Genomic DNA, 24,883 nt, shown 5'->3' with positions numbered 1-24,883 from the left:
ATCCATCTCAATGACTATGAGGACACTGCTGCTAGAGAAAGTGCATATTTCAAATCTGTCTGCTAAGGATATCATATAGGCTTTCAGAGAGAGAGAGAGAGAATCAAATGATTCATCCTGTTGTAGGAAAACATCAAATCTCAGTGACATATTTATTAATTTTAATCCCCAATATATTATAAATGAATGCAACTCGTGGTTTATTGTATGTTGTGCTCTCAATTTTAGTTTGAGCTCGGTGGATGCTTTTGCTTACGATAACTTCAAAATCTATCCCACAGGCAGTGCTAATCAGCAATCACTATGAAATAGTGAATGAGTTAAGTTCATGCTTAAAATTTCTAGATGAACTTGATCTTATATCAGTGCTAATCAAATAATTGTTAAGAAGAAAAAGATATAAGCTTTTTTTCTTGGTGTATAATACCATAACACAAAAATTGTTATTGCCATTTAACTTGTATAACAAGCAGCATTATGACTGGGTCCCTGAAAGACTGTATGGATTTTTTCCTCATGGTATGATTTGCATTTTTTCCTAGGTGATAGTCCAAATTGTAATTTTAGTCTTTTCATCCTGGTTTATATTTTGTTTCACACAAGAATCATTGCCATGCAGTAGTTATGCTCCTTTGTTTCTTATGGTTGTTTTTTTCTCCGTATTTTAAGATTTTCTGTTCAGCTGTTTGCAGGTCAAAGTAAAACTCCACAGTTGAAAACTTTTATTCTTTAGCAAAGCTTCTGGGTATTGCATTGTTATTGTCTTTGTGGTGTACAGCTTTTCACTGTCTGCAGGACTCAGTGGTTGGGGTTGAATCGGTTTATTACCTTTTCCTATTTTTAAGGTGTTTCTTTTTTGCTTGGAGAGTGGCTTATGTGTGTGTAAATGTCTGGGTATTTCTACTCATTACTGAGTGTCTGTGTCTGCATGTGGGTGCGATATATCTGAGTTTGTGTTTATACCAGTTAAACTGTTGTCTATAGACAAATTTTGGGTTTTGCAGAAGAAGGACTAGGAAATGTTTTACTGGTGTGTGTGTGTGTGTGTGTGTGTGTGTGTGTGTGTGTGTGTGTGTGTGTGTGTGTGTGTGTGTGTGTGTGTGTGTGTGTGTGTGTGTGTGTGTGTGTGTGTGTGTGTGTGTGTGTGTATTGGAAAGGGTGTTTTCTAGGTTAAGGTGTAGGTTTGGAGTTAGATGCAGGGACAGGGTAAAGGTTAGAGTTAACACATATGAGTAAGGTGGTAAGGTTGCCTATCCTTATTAATGAGTGCTAATCCTAACCTAGCCCCCTGCCCCTAATGCTAACCATATACTTTATCCAAGACCATCATAGCTCTTGGCTAAACTGGTACCCTATTTAAAGGGCTCCATGGTACACCCCCACACAAATATCTCACAACCCAATATTTCCCCCGAGTCCTGGCCTAGTCATACTAGACAGATTACATTTTTCTTCTTTTTCTCTCATTTGTCTTACACTTTTAAGTTTTCCTGTATTTGTTTATTCAATCATTCATTCAGCATATTCTAACTAGGGAAGACTGCACTCTGATAACTGTGCCAGAGATATGTGAATAAATGCCAGGGGTCTGGGTGCTGTTAGGCTCCTTAAGTCCATCAGGATTCTAGATGCTTTGAGGTGCATTTCAAAATTTTTTAATATAATCTTTTCATCCAATGATGATCTGAGCAATAATCCTGATTAAAGAAAGAAATTCAGTGTTACTCTTCAACTTTGTTTTTTTCTGTATCAACGCGCTCTAATTGACTAGAACTGTACTTGAATAACTACGGAGGAAGTAACTGAATTAAGCTGGGTGTCTGTGTACTATAAGGCCTCCATATGACATGGATCCTTTTAACAGATTCTAACTGACTAAACTCCCACAGGGGACTGCTAAATTTCTAGAAGCCTTAGGGGTTCAAAATGCTCTGAGGTACATTTTGGAGCTTTGTCCTAACTTCTGATCCAACAATGGCCTACACAAATATCAAACGAAAAGAAATTCATGCTTTCCAAATTAGAAATGAGTTTTATCAAAGGTTTAATGCTTAAAACTGACAAAATAGTGATTCACAATGTTGTTGTTGTTGTTGTGTCTTTCGCTTTTCCCGGTTAGGGGTCACCACAGTGGAACTCCGGTCCGCTAATGATTGGCAGTAGATTTTTATGTGCCGAGTTGACAGCTCTGATGCACAATCTTCAATGAAGGTACCCATGTCTCCACACAGAAGATGCTCTAGGTGAGAATCGAACAGGACAACATCATACTGTGAGGCGAAAATGCTACTGCAGCACCACCACCGCAGTATAAACTAATATAAATGTATGTGAAAATACATAAATCATATTATCTGGGAACAGTACATGTCTCCTTGCCCCCACCCAAAAATAAGTAAATAAATAAATAAATATGATAGTAATCTTCTGTACATCCCCTACTGGTGTTAGATTGGAATGAAAGTAAAGACAGAGTTAGCCACAGAGATATAGTTCAATTTGTTGCTGTCATACAAATACAGAGCATTCCTTCTCCCCTACTCCTAAAACACAACCATGATGTGTGTACCTCTTTCATGACAGACTGAGATTAATTTGGAAAAATGAAGAGAATATAATATATTTCAAACTGTTGCTGTTAGATATATATCTACAGCATGTCTGCCTTGTTATACTCCTACACAAAGTAGCCATCTGTATATGCAGTGATGTTTGGTTGTGACAAAAGTGACAAAAATTATCTTGGTGATGCTTCCAACCTGTTACTCCTAGACAGTACACTGCTCTATACAAGCTACAGTGAGCCTCTGTGCATACCTTTGAAGTTTATGAAGAAGGTTAAAGAAATAATGACCACATTGTTAACATCCCAACACAGACTGTAGAGACCTAAGCTCACCACTGACATTTGGGAGGTAAATTAAAGAAATAAAGATTTTGTATCCCAATTCCCACACAAACTTCAATAACCTCCTATGCACACTTCTGAGATGAGCCCGTTTTAGACTATTTGGGGTTCAGACAGAGGCCACCCACTAGGCCTGTGTCTGAATGTACTTATACAGCTTTAGAGTGTGTGGACCATCACATCCCAGAAGCAGCAAAAGTCTAGATGCTCTGTGATGTATTTTATGTCTTATTTTTTTTAAAGATGATTTAAACTGAGCAAATCACAAGAGAGTAAGTTATTTTCATTGAGACAATTCCCACCAGGCATTTATAGTCACTCTTATAGTCACTCCTGTGTACAATGCAGACATCAAATTGAGATAAGAAAGGATGGTCATGTAATGTAGTACACCTTTGCACTATACAAACATTTCCCCTCACATTAAAGAATTTCAAGCTGCTGCACATAAAGCATGTTAATTCTCAACTGCACACTAATACTGTAAAGCACAGTTTCAAATGAGGAAGGTAAGTTACACTCTACAGATAGATCCTCCCACATGCACACATACACAGCAATTTTGGCAAAAAATAATGGTCTTGTATTATATTTCATCATTTTTTCTATGGAAACAGTAAACACATTTAGGTATTCCAAGTTGCTTCACACAAATCACATCAATCTTGCAAATGCCCTCTAGTCCTGCAAAGTAAGATTGTGACTGCTAAACTGAGGAAACAAGAGGATTGATTAATTTCTAATGACTATCATCCTCCAAAAGCTACAGCTTAAAATGACAACTGGCATATAACATTTCAACTTTGTTTCATGGAAACAATAGCTACTCACTAAAGTAATGCAGGTTGCTTTACATAAATCACAGTAATCCTGCAAAGTCAGAATAATGAGCAAAGAATTGCCATTTGCCATAATCCCCATAGAAAGGCCAGCATTTTAATGTTCAGCAACTTTGTTTAATTAGTAGAACAACAGATTTTGTATTAACAAATATTTTCTGAGGAATAAGAAACAAGGAACTCTAATACGTAACATTTTGACTGCCTGTAATCCTCAGTGGTTTACCCAGAAGCAAAAAAAAAGTGTATGCATATACATATATTATATAAAATCGGGCACATTCTCTAAAATCAGGGACTAGGGCGAGCCAATGCCAGACATCCAGAAGATCTAGTTGTGTGCACCAAAACATTACAAAAATAACGTACTTCATGCTATTGTGAGATTTCCATTCACCTCAGACTCAAGATCATCCTTACAGTTCTGAATTTGTTGAATTATTACTCTCTCACCAAAATCCACCTCATTCATTACCTTGGGAGATTGTGCACAGGCTGAACAAGAGCCCTACAAATCAAATGACTAAATCTACAGGAGTTCTACCCTAGGGTGTTCTTCTCCTATTCTGGTAGGGGCAATTTTCCAGTATTCTTAAACTTAGACTAACACAGCAGTTCCTGTAGCAAAGCTGTCGTTTCAAGGAAAGATTGTTCTTAAAAGAAAACTAGGCACAGGATCAACTATCTCTGCTACAGTATCATCCATTAACAGTACTGACCAGTGTTTTTTAAAAACTTTACACAATTCAGCAGCATTACTGAATATGTAAGAGCCATCCTAACCACTTGTGCATTTCTTGTCGGCTGCTCAGGACTCTCACTATGTGCAGAAAAATAAGGTCATGCAACTGATTCCCTGACGGCAAAAACTTCATCTAATGTTTTATATACTTCAAACTTTTTATATCCACTATTAATTAATTCAGGAACTGTTGTGTTAAATCTAAGTTTAAGACTGAGAGACTTGATACTTTTTCATGTTGATGCTACTCTGCATGTGATTTTATTTGCAATGGATCTACTGTTCATTTAAAATCTGTTAATAAGGTGATATAATTGAAATGCTGTGCTAGTTGCAATACTCTGAATGTTGTTTACTGTGCTCTCTGCCTTACCTGTGATAGTTACTATGTAGGAAAAACTAATCGTAGTTTAAAAGAGAGAGTTTTGGAACATTAAGGTGAAATCAGGAAGGTAAACAAGCTAATGCACTTGCTAGACATAACAGAAAATGGGAATGATCATAGATTCAGGTTTGCAGTATTGGAAGTGCTGCGTGAAAGCCTGAGATTTGGTGATTTGGTTAATTTAACAGAATTCTCAGAGTTGAAGTGGATTATCAGCCTAAATGCTGACAACCCCCCAGGTCTTAATGGACGTATTTCAATTAAACCTGTTTTAAAGAAAAGGAATTTACTTCTCTAAATGCTTATACTTGGGTACTACTGTAATGTGATGTAATAGCTGAGCAGTGACTGGTAGTTGTATTATACTTAAATGGTTGTTTTTTTAAATGTTTTATTGTAAGTCTGCTGAAGCAGCAGGTTGCTGTGTTTTTTATTAAACATTTTACCTTGTAGCTGTGTTGGTCGGCTCTATATTTCTATATTTTATTTTAAACTTATAATGTTGTTAGAAAAACAGGTTTTGTGTTAGCTTGCATTTTCTGAAGGCTATGAAGTCTGAAACTCAAATACATGTGATTATTTATTAACTTCAGTCCTCTGTAGTTTGCCAGAAAAACACACATTTTAAAAAGAGTAGATCAAATATATGAGGCAAAACTCTGTACATTCTGCAGAAATCTGGACAGTTGAGAGATGTGCCAAAGATGCACCTCTCAAATGTACTGATGTTCATAGAATGCCCTCACTTTTTTGCCTATTTTATATCTGTTCCACATAAAATTTGTAGTTGTCCTGCAAGTCATTGAGGACTGATCTAATTAAATAATGACAGATGAAGTTTCAGAATTCATTTACTTCAAACAATATATGCTAATGCAAAACCTGTTATTCTAGCAACTTCCAGCATGTATAAGAGCAATATTTAAATTCGGTCCCTGATTTTAAGCCTTTGTTCCCACTATTTTGGCTTTGTCCAGACTTCTTGTGCTAAGAGGTTGAGAGGTGTAAAATGAGTACATAGTAGTATCTATATAATGTTTTCTCTCTTGTTTCCCAAGATCAAATCCAGTGTCAGGAACAGAACAGCACCACAGACCCGAAACATGCACTTTTGTCACCTTTATAGTATGAACTGTGAATTATGGGCGGACACGGTGGTGCAGTGGTTAGCATTGCCGCCTCACAGCAAGAGGTTCTCCGGTTCGATCCTCAGCTGGGGTGCTTTCTGTGCGGAGTCTGCATGTCCTCCCTGTGGTCGCGTGGGTTTCCTCCGGGTGCTCCGGTTTCCTCCCACATCCCAAAGACATGCTGCAGGTGGATTGGACGCTCTAAATTGGCCCTAGGTGTGCGTGTGAGTGTGCCTTCTGTGGAAGGTTGGGCGCCGGGCTGGCAACTCGACACCGTAAAACTCCACTGCCATTCAATGTGCGGACAAGGTGATCCGCTGTGGCGACCCCTAACCGGGAAAAAGCTGAAAGAAGAAGATAGTATGAACTGTGAATTGTGTTATTTGGGTGAATAAATCACAGTGGATCATCACTGTAGTTGTTTTGGTCTAGACATTTTTAGAGTGACCTTATTTCAAAAAACTGAGTTTATCTTTTTATCAAGTGTAATGCCATTGCATGCTGATTGACTCACACACTTGTGTTATGGTCTTTATAAAGAGCCAGTGACATACTATGATGTGGTTTTACAGAGCGGATACTGTATGCACTATAATCAGTTTTAATTATAATGTATGCAATATAATTAATTTTAATTATAATGTATGCAATATAATTAATTTTACTCTCCATCTCTATTCCTTGCATGCTCTCCACTTCACATTCTTGTAACCTTTGCACTAATTCTGCCTTATTTACCTTTATTTTTCAGTTTGCACGGGTTTCTTTCCTGAGTGACCCCCCCCCCCCACCTGGGATTCACTGCATAAAGCAATTCCTACCTTCTCCACTGAAGCTGGCTATCTTAACTAAGTAAAACCTCTGGGAAGCAAGAACCTGACTCCCTCCAGCTTTTCACTTGTAATAGGTGAACTACAATTTAGTTTTTGTAAACTGTCGAGGCTTAATGGTGTGTGCACAACAACAGTGAAGGGATCTAGCCAGATGCCACTAGATTGGGTTATACTACTTTGAATCAGCCTTACACTCACACAGTGTTCCAGTCCCAAGCATTTACTTTTTAATTTGGTAAAGTAATTTTGCTCCCTCCTTATTGACTACATTTGCTAGTTTACCCCTAGGATCCAATTAAAATTAGCCTGGAAATTGGTGTAAAATTAAAAAAGAATAAAACAAATGAAAGTACAGCCAACAACACTGCTTACATACAATCATACAAACCAAACCAAAAGCCAAGGTAACTCTCAGAGTCAGTGTTAGCCTTGCTCCGCTCCCCTAAATGCCCCCAAAATTCCACCCGCCCCCACTAGTGCTAAATTTAAGCCAGACTTTGCCACTCCCCTCCTGCTAAGTACCAATCAGCATCTCACATATCATTGAGCAACCCTGCCCCCTTAACCTATTTCCTTTTTTTTCATTCTTCCACACCCTGTTAGCACAGTCAGCCATCAAATTTGACTTGCCCCCTATCAAAATGCAAACAAGCAAAAAAACACTAATTACCCAAATGCCTATACTGTTTCTATTTTACCATCTCACTGCCTATGAACAAACACTTGACCATGGTATTCACTACCCAAATGGTCAAACAGACACCCACGACTTCACACATAGCACCAAACACTTTACATTCCCCTGCACACCGAATATAACACCCTCTATAAAATACCACCCCTCTACAGCCACAAAGCATAATCCTAAAGACAAAGACTATATAAAGCTTATAAACAAACTCCTAAATCTCAGAATATCCTGTCACTATAACCTTATAACACATGGAGACATTCATCCCAACCCTGGCCCACCCACACCCAATAACCTCCACTCCCCTACCACAACCCCCACAGTCAAGCTACCCATGAATACTCCCACTAGTTCCCTCCTAGCATTTCACCTAAATATTAGAAGTATTAACAATAAGATTCCCAACCTACACGCCCTCCTAGCAACCCACTCCCCAGACATTATGTGTCTTACGGAAACCTGGCTAAAACCCAGTACTACTGACAATGAGATACTACCTCCAGGATACAATATTCACCGGTTAGACCACGCTACCAGGAAAGGAGGTGGGATAGCAGTCCTTTACAAAAATACTCTAACCATTAATAGAGACACCATTCAACCCCCCCAGTTCAATAATGCGGAACTCCTCATAACCAAGCTACAGATTAACCAAAACAAACACTTGAACATTGTCTGTGCATACATTCCACCAGGCAACAACCTAAATACCCTAGAAGATGTCCTTTACTGGTTATCCACTACCTAACCCCAAGCAACCATAGTTCTTGGTGATTTTAACACTGACTAGCACCCCTGCTCCTCCAATCCCCCCTTCACTCATATAAACTTATCTGGGGTTAAACAGACCATAACCTCTCCCACTAGGATAAACAAACCAACCAACAAGGAAAGTATTCTAGACTGGATCCTAGTTAATAACCAACCCCAACTGTAAACAGCTGGTACTGTCCCTGATGACCTCAGTGACCATTGTCTAACCTATATAATAAAACATAAGGCAGGAAACCCTCACCAGCCCAAATATAAAACATTTAGAAACAGGAAAAACTTTGATGCTGCTATATTCCAAAATGAATTAAAAGCAGCTGACTGATCAAAACTAAAAAATCTAACATTAGAGGAGGCCATAGAGCACTTTAACACTAAATTCCTAAGTATCAGTGATTCCCATGCTCCAGCACGTACAATAAAAACTAAATCAAATACAGCACCATGGCTCACAAAAGATACCAAAGCAAAAATCAAAACTAGAAACAGTGCCTGGGCCAGCTGGAGAACAACCAAAGCCCCACTTGACCGTCTAAAATATCGTCAACTCAGGAATGATACAAAAAAATCTATTTTACTGGATAAAAAAGCTTCTACCATAATCTCCTACAAAAACACTACAACAACCCTCAAAAGTTCTGGGCAGGCTTAAATCAACTACTTTGTTGAGGTCACTCCTTCACCCCGACCCGGCTAACTACACCCATAGTTTCCCAGAGACAATAGATAGTGCCTTTAATAACTTTTTCACTGAAACAATCCAATCCCTAGCAAATCAACTAACCCCCTCTAACTTAAACCACATGCCTAATATATCTAATAATCACCCAGAATTTGGCTTCCAACCAATATCCACTAGTTTTATCAAAACACTTCTAAAATATCTAAAACCTACCACCCTCGCTGATGACCTCCTCCCTGCAGAGTACCTGCAAATAGCTGCAGATGTCATTGCATATCCCATATCTATCCTCATCAACAGAACCTTATCCGGAAATGCTATCCCCTCCCGCTGGAAAATATCTCATGTCATCCCACTCCATAAAGGTGGTAGCTCTTCAGACATATCCAACTACAGACCCATTGCCATTCTTTCCCTACTAGCCAAAATAATGGAGAAATGTGTACACAAGCAACTAATGCAATACCTTTCACAGAATAACTTACTATCCGACTCCCAGCATGGTTTCAGACCATACCACAGCACCACCTCAGCCCTCCTTTCCTTTACTACTGCCATAAACCAAAACAGGAATGACAATAGGCTAACCTCTGCCCTCTTTCTTGACCTATCAAAAGCCTTTGACATGGTCAACCATGAACTTCTCATTCTTTCACTAAAATCTATTTCCCTCAACAAGCCTGCTATCCAGTGGTTCCAGTCCTACCTGACTGGTAGACAGCAGGCAGTACTATGGCAGGGCAAACTCTGCAGCCAGTTACCTCTCACACTTGGTGTCCCTCAGGGGTCCATACTAGGTCCACTACTCTTCTCTGTTTTTATCAACAACCTCAACACTGCTCTGTCTAAATCCACCTGCATCCAATACACAGATGATTCCACTCTCATCTGCTCAGCCACCTCCCCATCCGACTTGCAAATCTTAACCCAAAATACATTTAACACTATCGAGAACTGGCTCACCAACCAACGCCTACTTCTGAACCCCAATAAAACTAAACTTCTACTCTTCTCTCCCACTAGTAGATCCATCACACTTTCATTCTCTGTCACATCTAACAATGGTACCACTATTTCCCCAGATAATCACACCAAACTGCTAGGGGTTATCATAGACAATAATCTCAAATTTGATCTACAGGTCAACAAAACCATACAGACCATCAATAAGAGAAGCTTGGATCACTGTATCGAAACAAGACATTTTTAACCCCACTGGCTAGGACTACAATCGCCCAATCACACCTACTCTCAACTCTCTTATATGCCTCGCCTGTACTCTCAAACCTCAACAAATCCGAACTAGGTAAGCTGTCCCATAGCTGCAATCATATTGCCAGATTCGCCACTGGCTCCACATATAGAACCCACCACTGCCAGAACATTAAACAACTATAGTGGCTAGAACTGCCCAGCTCAATTCAATTCAATTCAATCAACTTTTAATAGCGCACAAAATTTTGTACCACCCTGAGGATACCTCCTCACTTAAAAATATTATTAAGCCATATAGCAATCTAAGATCCCTATGGTCAGCCGATAAACTACTGGTCCAAACCCACAAAGCTAATAACTCTGCTGGTAAATCCCTGTTTGCCAACTTCATTGGCAAAACCTGGAATTCATTGCCAAACTATATAACCCTACAATCCTCCAAAAGTCTCTTCAAAAAAAAACTTCAAACAGTATCTCAAAGTGAATTGGCTATGCCCATGTACCAACACTGATTAAGTTATAAACTAAAAGCATATTCTGCAATTATCATAAGTTGAAACTACATCACCAAGCTCTGCTTCCAATCTGATGTCTCTTACTTTTAATTGTCTGTCCATGACAATTGTGAGTCCCTACTAGTGAACACTACTAACCATTGTATATAATCACTTTGTTTTTATAATTGTTTGCTAACTTCTGTGTAATCTATGTAAGTTTGTCTTTGTGGAGCTTTTCACCCCGGGCCTTCACTGAAAATGGACATGTATCCAGTTGGACTATCCCGGTAAACAAATGTAAAATAAATAAAATAAATAAATAGTAAAAAGACACAAGAGAAACTGTTTGAAGCAAGTAGAATATTTAGCAAAGAGCTAATGGGTGTTACCAGTGCATGTGCAGTTGAACAGAAAGTAAGACTAAAGAAATGCACAGCAGTGGAGTGGAGCACTATAGAAATGTTAACAGTATTCCATCTGCAAGAATTAAGCTTCATTTCTTATATACCATTCATTATTTAAATAGTTCTTGAAAATAATAAACCACAGTGGGAGATAGTGGTAGACTGAAGACATGACACAAGGACACTCAGTGACATGTAACAGTAGCAATCATGTGATTGTAAACTCTTTCTTGAAAAGGAAAAAGATGGGAAGGACTAAGAGCAATGTGATATGGGTAAAAAAGTGAAAGAAATTACAGTGAGTAATAACAACACAGACTGTATACTGATGTGTCTTCAAATACTGCTGTAGTGAAAGGCACATATGTTAAAGTATGTTATGAAGTTTTAATTTTCATAGCTGAACAGTATTTTTAGTAAATGAGTTGAATTACACCCAGAAAATAAATGCAGATGTACATTTTTTCAGCCATCCAGTGCCTAATAAAACCCTAAAGCCATTTCTTTTAGTTAGCAAGAAGCTTGGTGAGAATACTGTAAACAGTCCCAAGGTCAAATTCATTCAAATAGCGACGTTTTTGTTTTTTTAAAGTCCTTTTTGTTACTTAACAGATCAATGAAGTACATATGTCTCACTGTATAACATGCCAATTCTCTAATGGACAATGATCTGTTTACCTTGTAGTAATTATGTAATGGTGAAGTTTTCACTACATTGTAAGAGTAAGGAATTTCTTAATCATAAGAAATATTTATTAGTTTGTAGGCCATTATATGGCTTTCAGGTGTACTGCCTTGCTAAAACCTAAGTATTTTTTACTCATGACCATATGAGTTTCGCTCTGTGTTCCTGCCAATATTGAAATTGTAGAATGCTCGTTATACTTCATATATGAGCTAATACATATTTCTGTTATTGTTTAAAACATTGCAGGACTTGTTCCCATCACTATCGGTGCAATGGCCATAGATGCTACCACAGGAGAAACTGGTCCAGTTATTGGTGCTGAAATCCATCCCTATACAAAGTCAGTAACCTGCATCATACAACCTTTTCAATGTGTACTCCCAAGATATCATGATCAGGGTCTGGTATGTAGTTATTTTTAATATTACTTAAAAATGATCACGTGTAGCTTTGTTGTTTAGTTTTACTGTGAAAAATAAAGTTGGGCAACAGCTTAAAGAAAGTTTTCCTATCAGATGCACCAGGCCCTTAAGTGGATTATTCTCATTTCATGCAGTTTAGCTGAACTGGTTGTGAACTCACTTCAAGAACTCTGTTTTGAAAGCAATTATTACTTTTTCATTATGTGGACTCCACAACTATGATACCTTTCATTGTTGTCACTCAGGAGCAGCTAGGAAATGTTTTGAGTACTCCTAATACACTCCCCTTGGGAATGTAGACTTCCATACAGCAAAACGTCTAGTGAGTGTGTGTGTGTGTGTGTGTGTGTGTGTGTGTGTGTGTGTGTGTGTGTGTGTGTGTGTGTGTGTGTGTGTATTTCTCGGCAGGCTTATGTCATGACCGCCATGCCCGTAGTGCAGATGTTACAAGCATGGGCCTTCCCCAAGTTGCAGCGCTTCTGATGTGAATTCATTCACATTCTTCTCATCGGGATAGATGTCCCAGTATCAGCTCATCACCCTCATTCCTCCTTGACTGCCTTTAGTAGTGCTTGTGCCACTAATCAGATCAAGAGCACCTGTGACTCAGAGCTAAAACCTTAAAGCTTCCAAGGTAACACAAAAAAGAATAGTTTTCACTATTGTCAAATGCAGTACAGTAACTAGGCAGTATGTGGGCCCTTTCACTGTTGGCAATCAGCTCAGTTAGAAAGTATCCTGTAAAGAGTGTTGATGGCTGTTAAAAACATGTGAGAAAAAAGAAATCACTTGATATCCAGCGGTGACTGGTCAGTATTAGGATAGGTGGATGAGATACACTGAAACTGGAAATTTGAAAATGGCAGCTATCTAAAAATAAGATTATGTATGATATAGAAACAAAATAATTCTGCTCAAATTACAAAATATTTTATTTGAAATGATGAACATTAAAAAGTGAAAATATATGCCAGTGATGTGTTACAAATTCAAACCAAATTAAAAGGTATATGAAATATGAATGAGCTAAATTAAAATTAAACTGGGAAGATAAAGAGGATATGAATCATGGCACTAAATATTTATTATATCTTAAAATATTTGTAAACATAATGCTACCTAGTAAAAGTTTATTTTTGTTCATTCTAATTTATCCTGCATATTAATTTATTTTTATTTCAAACTCCTTCTGACTACTGAGCTTCCCATTGGCTACTAAGCTAGCCTTTTCATATATTCATAGGTTCATAGGTCGGTACTAGGCTATTGGCCCTAAGGCCTATATAAGCCTAGCCAAAAAGGTACCCTGGCTTTCGAAACCCAAGAAAATTATTTTCCTCTGCATCTGCTGAGCAGAGTCACAGAAGTGATCCCTGGGGTGAATTTCCTATTTCCCATCCAATCATCAAGATTTTTCTTGAAGAGTGCTAATGAGGAGCTCTATTTGACATAGATAGGTAATCTGTTCCAGAGTATGGGAAGTCTCTGGGACAGGAATCTATCCCTCCAGCATGTTTTGTTTATTGTGGTGACAAGGTAACTCAGAGGGATTGGGATTTCTTTAAGTGGAGCATGTCCAACAACTCTGGGTTTGACATAGCTTTGTATGTTAGGCAGAGATCACCTCTGAGGAGGCGATATGCGACGGAGTAAAGCTGGAGTTTTTTGAGACGGTCTGTGTAGGGCATCTGTTTGAGGCCAGTAATCCTCTTTGTGAGGTATTTCTGTGGCCTCTCCAGTTGTTGTAGATGTCTTGTGAGGTACATACCAAAAGGGGCACTGTACTCTGTAATGGGTCTAATGAGTGATGAGTAGAGGGGAACAATGACCTCTTTTTTTCTGGATGAGAAACCTTTTGTGATGAGGTGTGCCACACAGAAGGATTTCCTGACCACTGTGGTGATGTGATTATCAAAGGAGAGACTACTGTCCACCTGTGTCCCAAGGTCTCATCACAATTTCAGTGTTAAGTAGACTACCACCTATGTGGTAGTTCGTGAGCACAGAGTTTTTGCCAAAGAGGATGACAATGCACTTTTTGGCATTGAGCTTCAGGCCATGGCTTTTGACACCAGGCATCTGCCTCAGTGAGGCCTTTTTGTAGGATGTCCACATCATTAGGAGTTTCGATTATGGCTCCTAGTTTGCAGTCATCTGCAGACTTCATTAGCCAAAGGCCTTCTGTGTTAGCCTGTACTTCAGAGAAGTAGATAACAAACAGGAGAAGACCCAGGACTGAACCCTGTGATACTCCACTTGTCACTGGTCTGAAGTCTGATTTGGAGTCTGCTACTTTCACAGTGTGGGTTCTGTCCATGAGCCAGTTGGCAACCCATCTTGTGACATAGGGATTTATACCTAGTTTAGTGAGTTTACCTATAATTCCAGAGTGGAGGATGGTGTCTAAAACCTTGGCGAGATCTAGATAGGCTGTGTGAACCACCTTACCCTCATCTATGGCTTTGGTGACTGCTTCAAAGAAGTCTATCAGGTTTAGGAGACATGATCTGCCTTGTACAAACCCGAACTGGGTGGGGTCCAGAGTTTGGAGATTACCAATGTCTTTGTTTATGAGTTCCATAATGACACATTCCATGGCCTTGCAGACCAGGCTCATCAGGTTAATGGGGCAGTAGTTCCCAGGATCTGTTGTGGCTCCCCCTTTGTGGATTGGCCCCTTTGTTAGGCCCTTGTTGAGGATTTCCTTACACCCGTTCATTCCCCCAAGGATGAGAATGGAGCCAGCATCCATTCTAAGTACTGGTAGTGTTCTTCTTTATGGGGTTCCCTTAACACATTCACAGGCTTTCTGTGGAGACCACATGTGCAATGAGACACTGAGACTGAGTGCAGGGAATTGCATCACAATATCATCCTTATTGTTCTCTTTTACTGAGTTGAACACAATTAGGTGTTCTACATTCTCCAAGAGGAACTCCAGCATATAGTTTATTTCCCTTATGTGTATAACCATGAGTGAGAGGGGTGAGCAGGCATTAACTTTCCATTCATCACTCCCTCGCACTAATTCCCCAAATCCTAGCCTGCATATTATTCATTGGTTGCATAGATCACAGTTAGGGATTTATGCCTTTATACCAGGGACCCAGCTACACTAAATATTTCTGAGGATTGCTTTATCCTTCCCCTATCCTGAACTTGCTATATATATCAACTGCCCCTAAAATCCTCTATTTATTATATACAGCAACTACAAGTCACACTACCTCTAAGTAAAGAAAATGTTTGGCTTTGCTGCAGAATCAATCATTTCCTTTAGCTTTGAGCTAAATATTAGGTGAAGTGTGAAGGAAGTGCAGTTGCCTCACATCAGCAGAACAGGGGTGAAGCCTCCTTTCAAGGAATATATGTAACATATATCCTCATTTTTTAATAGAATTATAGTTTCTTTGGTTGAATTGTCAAGCTTATGACCTATTTGTCTTCAAAAGTATTGAATGACAACCTCAAGGTTATGCTGCTAAATGGTAGAAGTCTCAATATGAATCTGCACTCACTGGAGGCAGTCCTCACCTTGGAAGACATAGACAGTTGTGCAGTCATGGAGACCTGGTTTCAGGCTGTGGAGAGAGCCCCAGCCATATTGGGCTACACCTCCTTTCACACATTCAGACCACAAACTGAAGGCATGAAAACTAAAGGAGGCAGTGTATGAATATTTATTAAATATAAATACACCACCAGACTGGTTAAACAGTATGATTCCCTGGAGATACTTCAGGTGCAATTAACTGTTGGTAGGGTCTATATCATAACAGCGAATGCTATTATGTTGAACTCAAATGTCCAAAAGCTGAAAACAGGAGGAACAGATCAGTGAATTTTTTCCCAGGGAAAAAATTCACTAATCCAAAAAAAAAAAAAAAAAGAGTATACAGTCAAAATTAAGTGCGTGGCTTTGACCCTCACACCCTCCCAACTTAAATATACCAACTCCAAGATTGCACCACAGTGGAGAAAACAGCAAAGCCTGGAGAACGGCCCAGTGAATTTTTTCCCTGGGAAAAAATTTGCTAATCCATTCCTTCGCTGTTTTCAGCTTTCAGACTTTGAAGTTTGATATATCAGCATTCTCTATTTTTAGCGTGCTCTGATGTGATATAAACCCCTGTTGGTAGGACACCTATTCAAGTCATTGCCAGCTAGAGGACCACCTCTATACATCAGGACACCCACTCTGCCTATTTGAATCTACTTGAGTCTATCAAGATACATTTGAACACCATTGTTTTGTGCAACTTCAACTACCCATCCATTATCTGGGTAAACTGCTGGTGCTCAAACTCACTTGCCCAAATGTTCCTCAACTTCGTTAACTCCAATACCCTGGACCAGCTAATTGACTCCCCCACAAGGGGTCCCAACATCCTGGATCTGGTGCTTACCAATATGGGGGACCACTGCAGCACCCCCACTGTGAGGTCTTCTCTAGTGAGATCTGACCACAAATCAGTCTCTTTCAAAGTAGCTATCACACCTGCCCCCACCCCCCCAGCAGCAACTAAACTAAAAAACTTCTCCAAAGCAGATTATAACCTCTTATGGGATTGTATAACTAGCCTCAATGCACCTCCCCCTCAGATGGAACTGGCAACTATGCCGAGTTCAACACCAAAACTTTATACAAATACATGTATAACTGCCGCACCCATTAGGACCAAAACTAGCTCCTCAAAGAAGAGCAAACCTGCCTGGTGGACAACTGCCATTAACAGGCTTTACAATAAGAGGAAGAAATTGCTATCTAAGAGTAAGAGTAAGAGGGAGAGAGCCCTAAACTGGCAACACTCCCTCCTCAACTTAAATAAGCAAATAAGACTTCTTGTGAAGTCCTCCGAAGCAAACTATGAATCCATATTATCTCCCTCAACTAAGGACAACCATAAGGCATTCTTTAGTTACATCCGTAACCTAAAAAGCCCATATTTGTGCTGAACTGGTAATTAATTATACCACATATATTGACCCTGTGGACTTAGCTAACCTGTTAGCTGACAGGTTCTGTGAAAACTTCACTCCCCTGTCCCTACCACACTTAACTCATGACATCCCTACTACCTGTCCTCTACCTTGTATCTCTAAAGAGCAGGTCATAAACGCCTTCTCTAAAGTCAAAAACACAACATCTATGGGACCTGATAACATCCCAGGCTGCATCCTACATGTGCTCAAACAAGAATTAGCAAGACCATTGGGTACTCTTTTCAATCATAGTTTAAGCACTGGCTTCATCCCAGCTGAATTGAAAAAGCCCACCCTTGCACAAAAGATGGTGCTTCCACTGACCCCAGGAACTACAGACCTATTAGCCTGACTAGCCTTATCTGCAAGTCCATGGAGTAAATCATCATGGACCTTATCAGCAAAGATGTAGGTAATTTCCAAACACTTGACCCTACTCAATTTGGATTTGTCAAAGGGAGCTCATGCCTGTTAAACCTGGCGTACTTCTTTGAGACAGTCACCATGGCCCTGGATGAGGGGAAATCTGTGCATACAACCTACCTAGACTTAGCCAAGGCTTTTAACACTATCCTCCACTCAGGCATCACTGACAAACTCACCCAGCTAGCTATCAACCCTTATATCATTAGATGGGTTACTAACTGGCTCACTGATAGAACCCATATAGTCAAAATAGGGGAATCCACCTGCAACAGCAGACCTGTAACAAGTAGTGTTACACGGGGATCAGTCCTAGAACCTCTACTGTTTGGAATCTATTTCTCCAAAGTACAAGCTAAACCTCAAGGGCTGTGGCTGACACAGATTACTAGTGACTGCAAACTGGGATTGTTCATAGAATATCTAAATGAAGTCAAAATCCTACAAGAGATTCTTACACAAACAAATGATTGGTGCCAAAGTCATGGCCTTAAACTCAATGCAAAAAATATATTATCATCCCTTTTGGTAAGAGCAATATTCCTGCTAACTACCACATCAATAACAACACCTTAACTCATTACATCCATATGATGCCTTCAGTTGCATCTGCAGTTAACTCCTACTGATGCCTCTAGGTGTCAAATATTGCTTGTTCATATTTGTACCAATACTTCCAAAAACATGCTATGTGCAAGGTTTTAAAATATTTCATCTTAAAGCTTACACAATGGCAAACTCAACTGCATTAATATTTGAACTCTGTCTAGTGCAGGTAAAGAGATAAGTTGTTTTTATGACATTTATTTATACTGATATAATTTTCACATTTTTTCTAAATATCTCAACAATCAAGTAACAGAGACAGAACTCCTTAGCCTCATATGAAATCTCTCAACTAGATAAATAAAATGCTGCTGACAGTGTGTGTGTAGCATGAGTGGTTTTACAAGCCTAATAGCTACTGAGTTTACTGTAACATGGAAAATTCAAGTTTAAGAGCTAGAACCTAAAAAATACTACCACTATAAAAAAGTTTGTGCTGACGTGTTTGCCATTTATACTTCTTTCATAACCCCTATTGTTCCACAGGTATGAACATTTGTTTGAACTGTGAGGACATAATTTGATTCTGTCAAAACACTTTGGCTCCACCCATTGGAAATTACAGTGCAAACTTCCTGAGCTCCATTGGAGTGAATAAGTTATGTAAACACTTAGTGGTGACAGACATGGGCACACAGGTTGACAACAACCTTATCTTTGATCACCATGTCTCCACAGTGGTAAAAAAGGGCATTCTATAGTGCTCATCTCATAAGGGCATTGCCTCCAGAAAAAAAGAAGTAATAACCTCCTTGCACTCTTCCCTCATCAGGCCAATGTTTGAGTACAGGTCCCCTTTTGGTATGTTCCTTTCCAAGCACCTGTAGCAATTGGAGAGACAACAACGATTCCTCAAAAGGAAATTCAAGGTTTTCAGCATCTGTCTTATGTGCATTATCTGAGATCACTGTCACTTTATTCTGTTTCGTACAGACTACTCAGAGGTGATCTCTGCCTTGCATATAAGGCAATCTTTGATCCTGCTTTATTGGAAATGCTACATATCTGCAAGTCAAATGGTACATGGGTTACTCACTCTAAAGGCTTTAACCTGGTATGTGACATTAATAGAACCTGCTGTAGGGACAAATTTGTCTCCCAGAGGTTACCACACCTTTAGAACAGACTCCCACTTCATGTCAAGCAGAGCAACTCATTGGCCCTCTTCAAACACAATCTGGTCGATTGGATGGGTAACCATAAATTCACCCTGTGGGTTCCACTTGTGTCCTTCCTGGACAGGGGTAATAGATGCTGATCATGGAAATAAGGGTATAAATTGGCTAGGTTTATAAGGGCCCTAGCGCCACTAGCCTAGTAACCTACTATGGTCCTCTGATCCTAAGACTGTCATTATCCAAAGCTGATGTTTTCTACCTCAGATATGCATAGCAGCGTTATTGCTGATGGATGTTTATGACTGACTTGCCTTGATTGTAAGCGGAAGCTTATTCCATAAACATAGAAGCTCTTGTAGAATTTGTCTTACTTTTTTTTCTGTTATTGATATTGTATTTTTATATTGGGCTTCTCAGTCTGGTGTTAGTTGCAGTAATGGTACTTTCCAGGCATAAGCTTTCAAACAGAAAGGGATGAGGTATCACCTTATAAATATCCTGCACACATATTTTCATTTAAAAGCTTATAATGTAGACATACAGCAACTTGCAAGTGTAACATCAGTGTATGATGAAACTCTTAGGATGGTTTATAGTCCCAAGGTTCGCACTATCCAAAGAGTGCCACTATGCCTACATGCAAATGCAATAGTTGCAGGTTATTTGCACTGATTATGTGAATGTGTAATCTTTTAATAAAAGTGCCTAGTTTCATAAAATTTGTAAAGCTGATGAAGCTTATCCTTAAGAATATGTTAAGTACTATGTGAAAACATAAGTGCTTGTATAATTTTGAAAGTATTTGGGTAAGATTGATGAATGCAGCTATGCATAAGCACATTTCAAGAACTGACAGATATTGAAGACAAGTGGGATGCAGCTATTGCTATTTACATTTTAAAGCTATAAAGGAGTTTTTATGTTTTCTATTGGAGTATCTTCATATGGATATCATCATTGTTTCTTTAGAAGAGTAGAAAGGAGAAGATAGGAAAGATTGAAAATGGGCAGACATAACAAAGAGGAGCACATAGAAAGAACACATCAAGAGGGTTGTGCTAGTGGAGGTGGGAGAAGAGATGTATTATAATTTTGTTGGGGATTGGCTGCTTTTTTTTCATTTTTTTTAAATGCATTATAGAATTAGTTCTGCATTTATACTTACAAAATAAATATAAACAAGTCAGTTATTATTCAGCACATTTCTTTAGAGAATGATGCTTCTTATTTCAGAATTATGGTTGCATACACACAAACATTTTAATTTAGTCTCTTTAGACATCTTTCATCTTGTGACTGATCACAGGAATGTCCTCTTCCACTGCATATAGAAGACATAGAGGATGGTTGCTTACCTATGTTAGATATGTGCTCATATCTTATTTACCTGCTTACATCTATTAATCAACAAAACACATAATTTATCCCTGCACTTGTATTGAATCTGTGTGCTTATTTCTGTATATAATTGTACTGAGTTGATATTTCTTATAATCTTATCTTTATTAAGAAGCAAAGCACAGATTTTCGTCAAGTATTTGTAGTGAATCTGTTTGTAATACTATATACTTCTTGATTACTGAAAGTTTAACTAGGATATCCTTACTTCCTTGAAATTGTTATATTTGATGCCTACATTCAGCTTATCTCTTTAGGGGAAGGTCTTCAACATTTGCAAATATTTCCATTGAAATTATTACTTTGCAATATGCCTTGCATACCTAACTTGCATTTTTAAGTCATATTATGTAAAGTTGCTATAAGCATCACACTTTTATATTCTGAAAGTAAAACACTGCACAGTGCATTCCTCACTAATCTCTATGCTGATCATTCAGTTGCTACTTTAACCCCAACCCTGTCTCTGCCTAGGGTGTGGTGGATAAATGAGGTTAGCCATCTTGTATCTGCAGTTACTATTTTGAAAGAAATTACTGTCTTATACAATAATATTAATGATTAACTTGTGGCCTACACAAGCAAATCATTATTAAAAGATGTCCCCTGCACTAAAGATAATCAGTAAGCTAATACCTAAAGTATGTGAAATTATGTGAGTGTGCAGTTATGTTCTGTTTGAATATAAATGCAGATATACTGTATGTGTGTGTGTGTGTGTGTGTGTGTGTGTGTGTGTGTGTGTGTGTGTGTGTGTGTGTGTGTGTGTGTGTGTGTGTGTGTGTGTGTGTGTGTGTGTGTGTGTGTGTGTGTGTGTGTGTGTGTGTGTGTGTGTGTGTGTGTGTGTGTGTGTGTGTGTGTGTGTGTGTGTGTGTGTGTGTGTGTGTGTGTGTGTGTGTGTGTGTGTGTGTGTGTGTGTGTGTGTGTGTGTGTGTGTGTGTGTGTGTGTGTGTGTGTGTGTGTGTGTGTGTGTGTGTGTGTGTGTGTGTGTGTGTGTGTGTGTGTGTGTGTGTGTGTGTGTGTGTGTGTGTGTGTGTGTGTGTGTGTGTGTGTGTGTGTGTGTGTGTGTGTGTGTGTAGCAGCTCACACCAGGAAATAGCAAAGCTAGCAGCAACAGACAGCATCTTCACCAGCTACAAAGTAGATAGAAAAGGAGTGATTCTGATTTTTAGAATCTGTCTACAGATGGTAAGGAAGTTAATCAAAATCTGACTTTGAATATCAAACAGGATTGAAGAGGGCTTATTAGCCTGCAAAGTTTTCTATCATTTCTCTTTACCATGTCATTATTTTAAGTTTACTCAGCGCCATAGCATGTTAGGGTGAATGGTCTCTGTGAATTATTCCTGCCTATGAGTAAACCACACTGATTGCCTTAACAAGCTCATGTAGCAACTATGAATTCCATCCATTATGTGTATATCTATCTGTGTTTTGAAGTAATAATATCTTTCATTTTTTTATATAAATGAGGTTTGGCAAGAAACCAGTTTGTCCAGGGACATCTTCAGAAGGGGGCTAGATAACAATATTAGTAGGATTTTGCCTCATAATAGTGATCTGTTCCATATAAAATATGTGGTTTTCTGGTAAGTCACTGGGTTAACGGGAGGATTTATGCCACTGAATGATGACACATATTGGTGTTTTGGACTTTGTATTGTTCAAAAACATGCATGTTAAGAGAGCTCTTGTTATTTTAGCAGCTTTGCAAGTTTATAAGAGACTCTATTTGTGAGTGGGGAGGCCCAACTGTGTTGGAGTCAGTGCTGGGCAGTGGGAAGCTGCGCCAACATTGTCCTTGACATCATTATTGGTTCTGTGGGCTTTTGGGCCTGTTATTGTTGAGGGCTTGGTTTTCCAGTCATATTTCAATCGGGGGATACTGTGGTGAGTAGAAAGTTGGCTTGGCACTTTGATATTTGGAGATGCACAAGTTTGTAAAGGCGAGTGTGTATCACTTGAAGAGGTAGAATGATTGTTTCAGTTGGTGGAATCATTCTGTTTAAATTTGTTGGAAGTTTGATGGAGGGGTGGCTTCCTTTTTTGGGGTGAATGCTTCTTGATTGGGTAGATTTGGCAGAATGTCCAGGTTTTGCCTCCTGTTTTTGATCTGTTCATAGGGTCATGGTTTTCAAGTGGCAGAGCACTGAGGGTTGAGGTTGGATTGGTGACAGGGATTTGGGGCTTTCGACTTTATCCCCTTCAGGAAAGACATAATGATGTGGGGCCCATTTTTCTGCAAGATGCCCACCTTTGTAGGAGCTCTGGCTGGAAGTGGTCCTCCATTGTGGTGGTTTTGTCCAGATTCTTGGCACCCAGTGTAAAGGATTGCATTACATTAGTGTGAAATGTGTGGCTAATTATTACAAAAGGTTTGACAGTGATTCAGATGAGATAGGAGCAGATTTAACATGTGCGTTTTGCATGGCCTCCTGGCTTTAGATAGGAGTGTGGTGCCTTGAGTGGCATTTGATCATTCAGTGGGCTCTGGGCATTTCATATTGGTGAGTTGGTGTGATACCGAGAGGGTGGTTCCAATCTGCATGCGGGAATGTTTCTTGTTTTACATTAATGGGGGTCTCTGGTATGGAGAGTGGGTGTTTTCTGGATGTTTGGATGCTGGTTGGAGACATGCCTTGATCAAAGTCTGAAAGGCTGTTACAAATATACCTGTTACATGTGGAGTTTTAAATAAGCTTATCACAACTAAAAGGGGTATTACCAGTGAAGAGGTATAATTGTGGTAATATCACCTAGCTTTTGTTAGGGGAAAGCATTGCAGAAGCTGTCAGTTTATTTATGCATACAGTTATGCTGTTAAGCAAAGATGACGACAGTGCTGTTTCCAGAAATACACTGGTGCACAATAAATGGAGGAAACTTATTTTCAGCATGTTATAACAGTAGAATCATTCTTTCGTTATATTGACATCTTAATTTCACTTCCACTAATGCTGTTCATATAATATGAATGTTCAAACTTCAGACTGTTCGTAAGCTAAGACCCCTTACATTTGGCTTAGATTATGTTTTATGGCAACTCCAAGAACTACATTCATTCTAGGCCCAATGCTGTTATGATTCATTTGTTAAGAGTATTTTCAAAGTTCAAAAAGCAGGTGTAGAACAGCAAGATGTACTGGTGAACCAACACCAAAGGGCACAGCATGACCATCCATGTAAAACAGGGTATTACATCAAGCTTTCTAGCTGAAACTCTTTTTCAAGAATGAATCAGTACATTAAAACCACAGATTAAATGTAAAACACCAGCCTATCACATAACATATCTCATGAACACATTATATAATTATACAGTTTACATATAATTAATATAATTGACTAAGCCTAGTTCAATAAAACAATTTCATTAAAAACAATGGTCAACTTGGCAATATACCAGAATATTTCATTACTGCCAAAAAGCTTCACAGAACAACTGTAGTATTCTAACTGACATATGCTTGTCTTAATTTCAAAATGGGTTTAATACTATTAGTTTTAGTAAGCCTTGGATAGACATCAGATCTAAACAAGTTTATCCATTTGTATTCTGCTCTCTCTGTGGCATTCACAATGCCCCCCCCCTTATTTTTGCACACCCTCTGCAGTATCCTGAATTTAAATACATGCTCATTTCCACAATGTAAAATATGCTTACTAAGTGCATTTGTCTCAACCCCCCGTTCTTATATCAGATAAATGGGATGCAGTTCTCTCCTTGAATTTGCAGTTAGTTTTTCCAATATATAAACACTAACATTTTTCACAGTTAGCCAAATAAACTAAATATTCACTATTGCACGTCCCAAATGCCTTAAAAATAAAATTAAAAGGAATGACAAGCAAAGTAAGACAATCCGTTTAATATAATACACTGAAGCGCTTTTTGTACGTTACATACACGAACTTCATCATATCTATATATACATATGTTACTGTAAATATACACATGTACATACCTAGGTTACGTTACAGCAATTACGGGTAACATATGGTCAGACCAGGCATATGTTAGTGGGATGTCCAATAAAACCAAAAGTGGGAAATGCAACCAAACTGAAACGGAGTCAAAAGGCAACCACGAAACGAAACAATCGCCACCAGGAAGTCAGCCAAAGCTCTTTATTCCAAAACCAAGCAGACAA

The 24,883-nt window shown here is 38.9% G+C and overlaps 1 protein-coding gene across 1 annotated transcript in view; it reads left to right on the top strand.

The window, feature by feature from the left end:
- LOC122808494 overlaps positions 1-24,883 on the top strand; it is a 666,541-nt gene that overhangs the window by 100,087 nt on the left and 541,571 nt on the right. Inside the window, exon 10 of the mRNA XM_044079450.1 lies at positions 12,029-12,186. Within this exon, the coding sequence (XP_043935385.1) occupies positions 12,029-12,186 (158 nt within the window). The remainder of the gene's footprint in view (positions 1-12,028; positions 12,187-24,883) is intronic.

Source organism: Protopterus annectens, chromosome 8.part0 (assembly GCF_019279795.1).
Source record: "Protopterus annectens isolate FY-2018-M chromosome 8.part0, PAN1.0, whole genome shotgun sequence".
Lineage (NCBI taxonomy): Eukaryota > Metazoa > Chordata > Ceratodontiformes > Protopteridae > Protopterus > Protopterus annectens.
The sequence above is the reverse complement of the archived record's forward strand: the minus strand, read 5'-3'. Positions and strand labels throughout refer to the sequence as shown.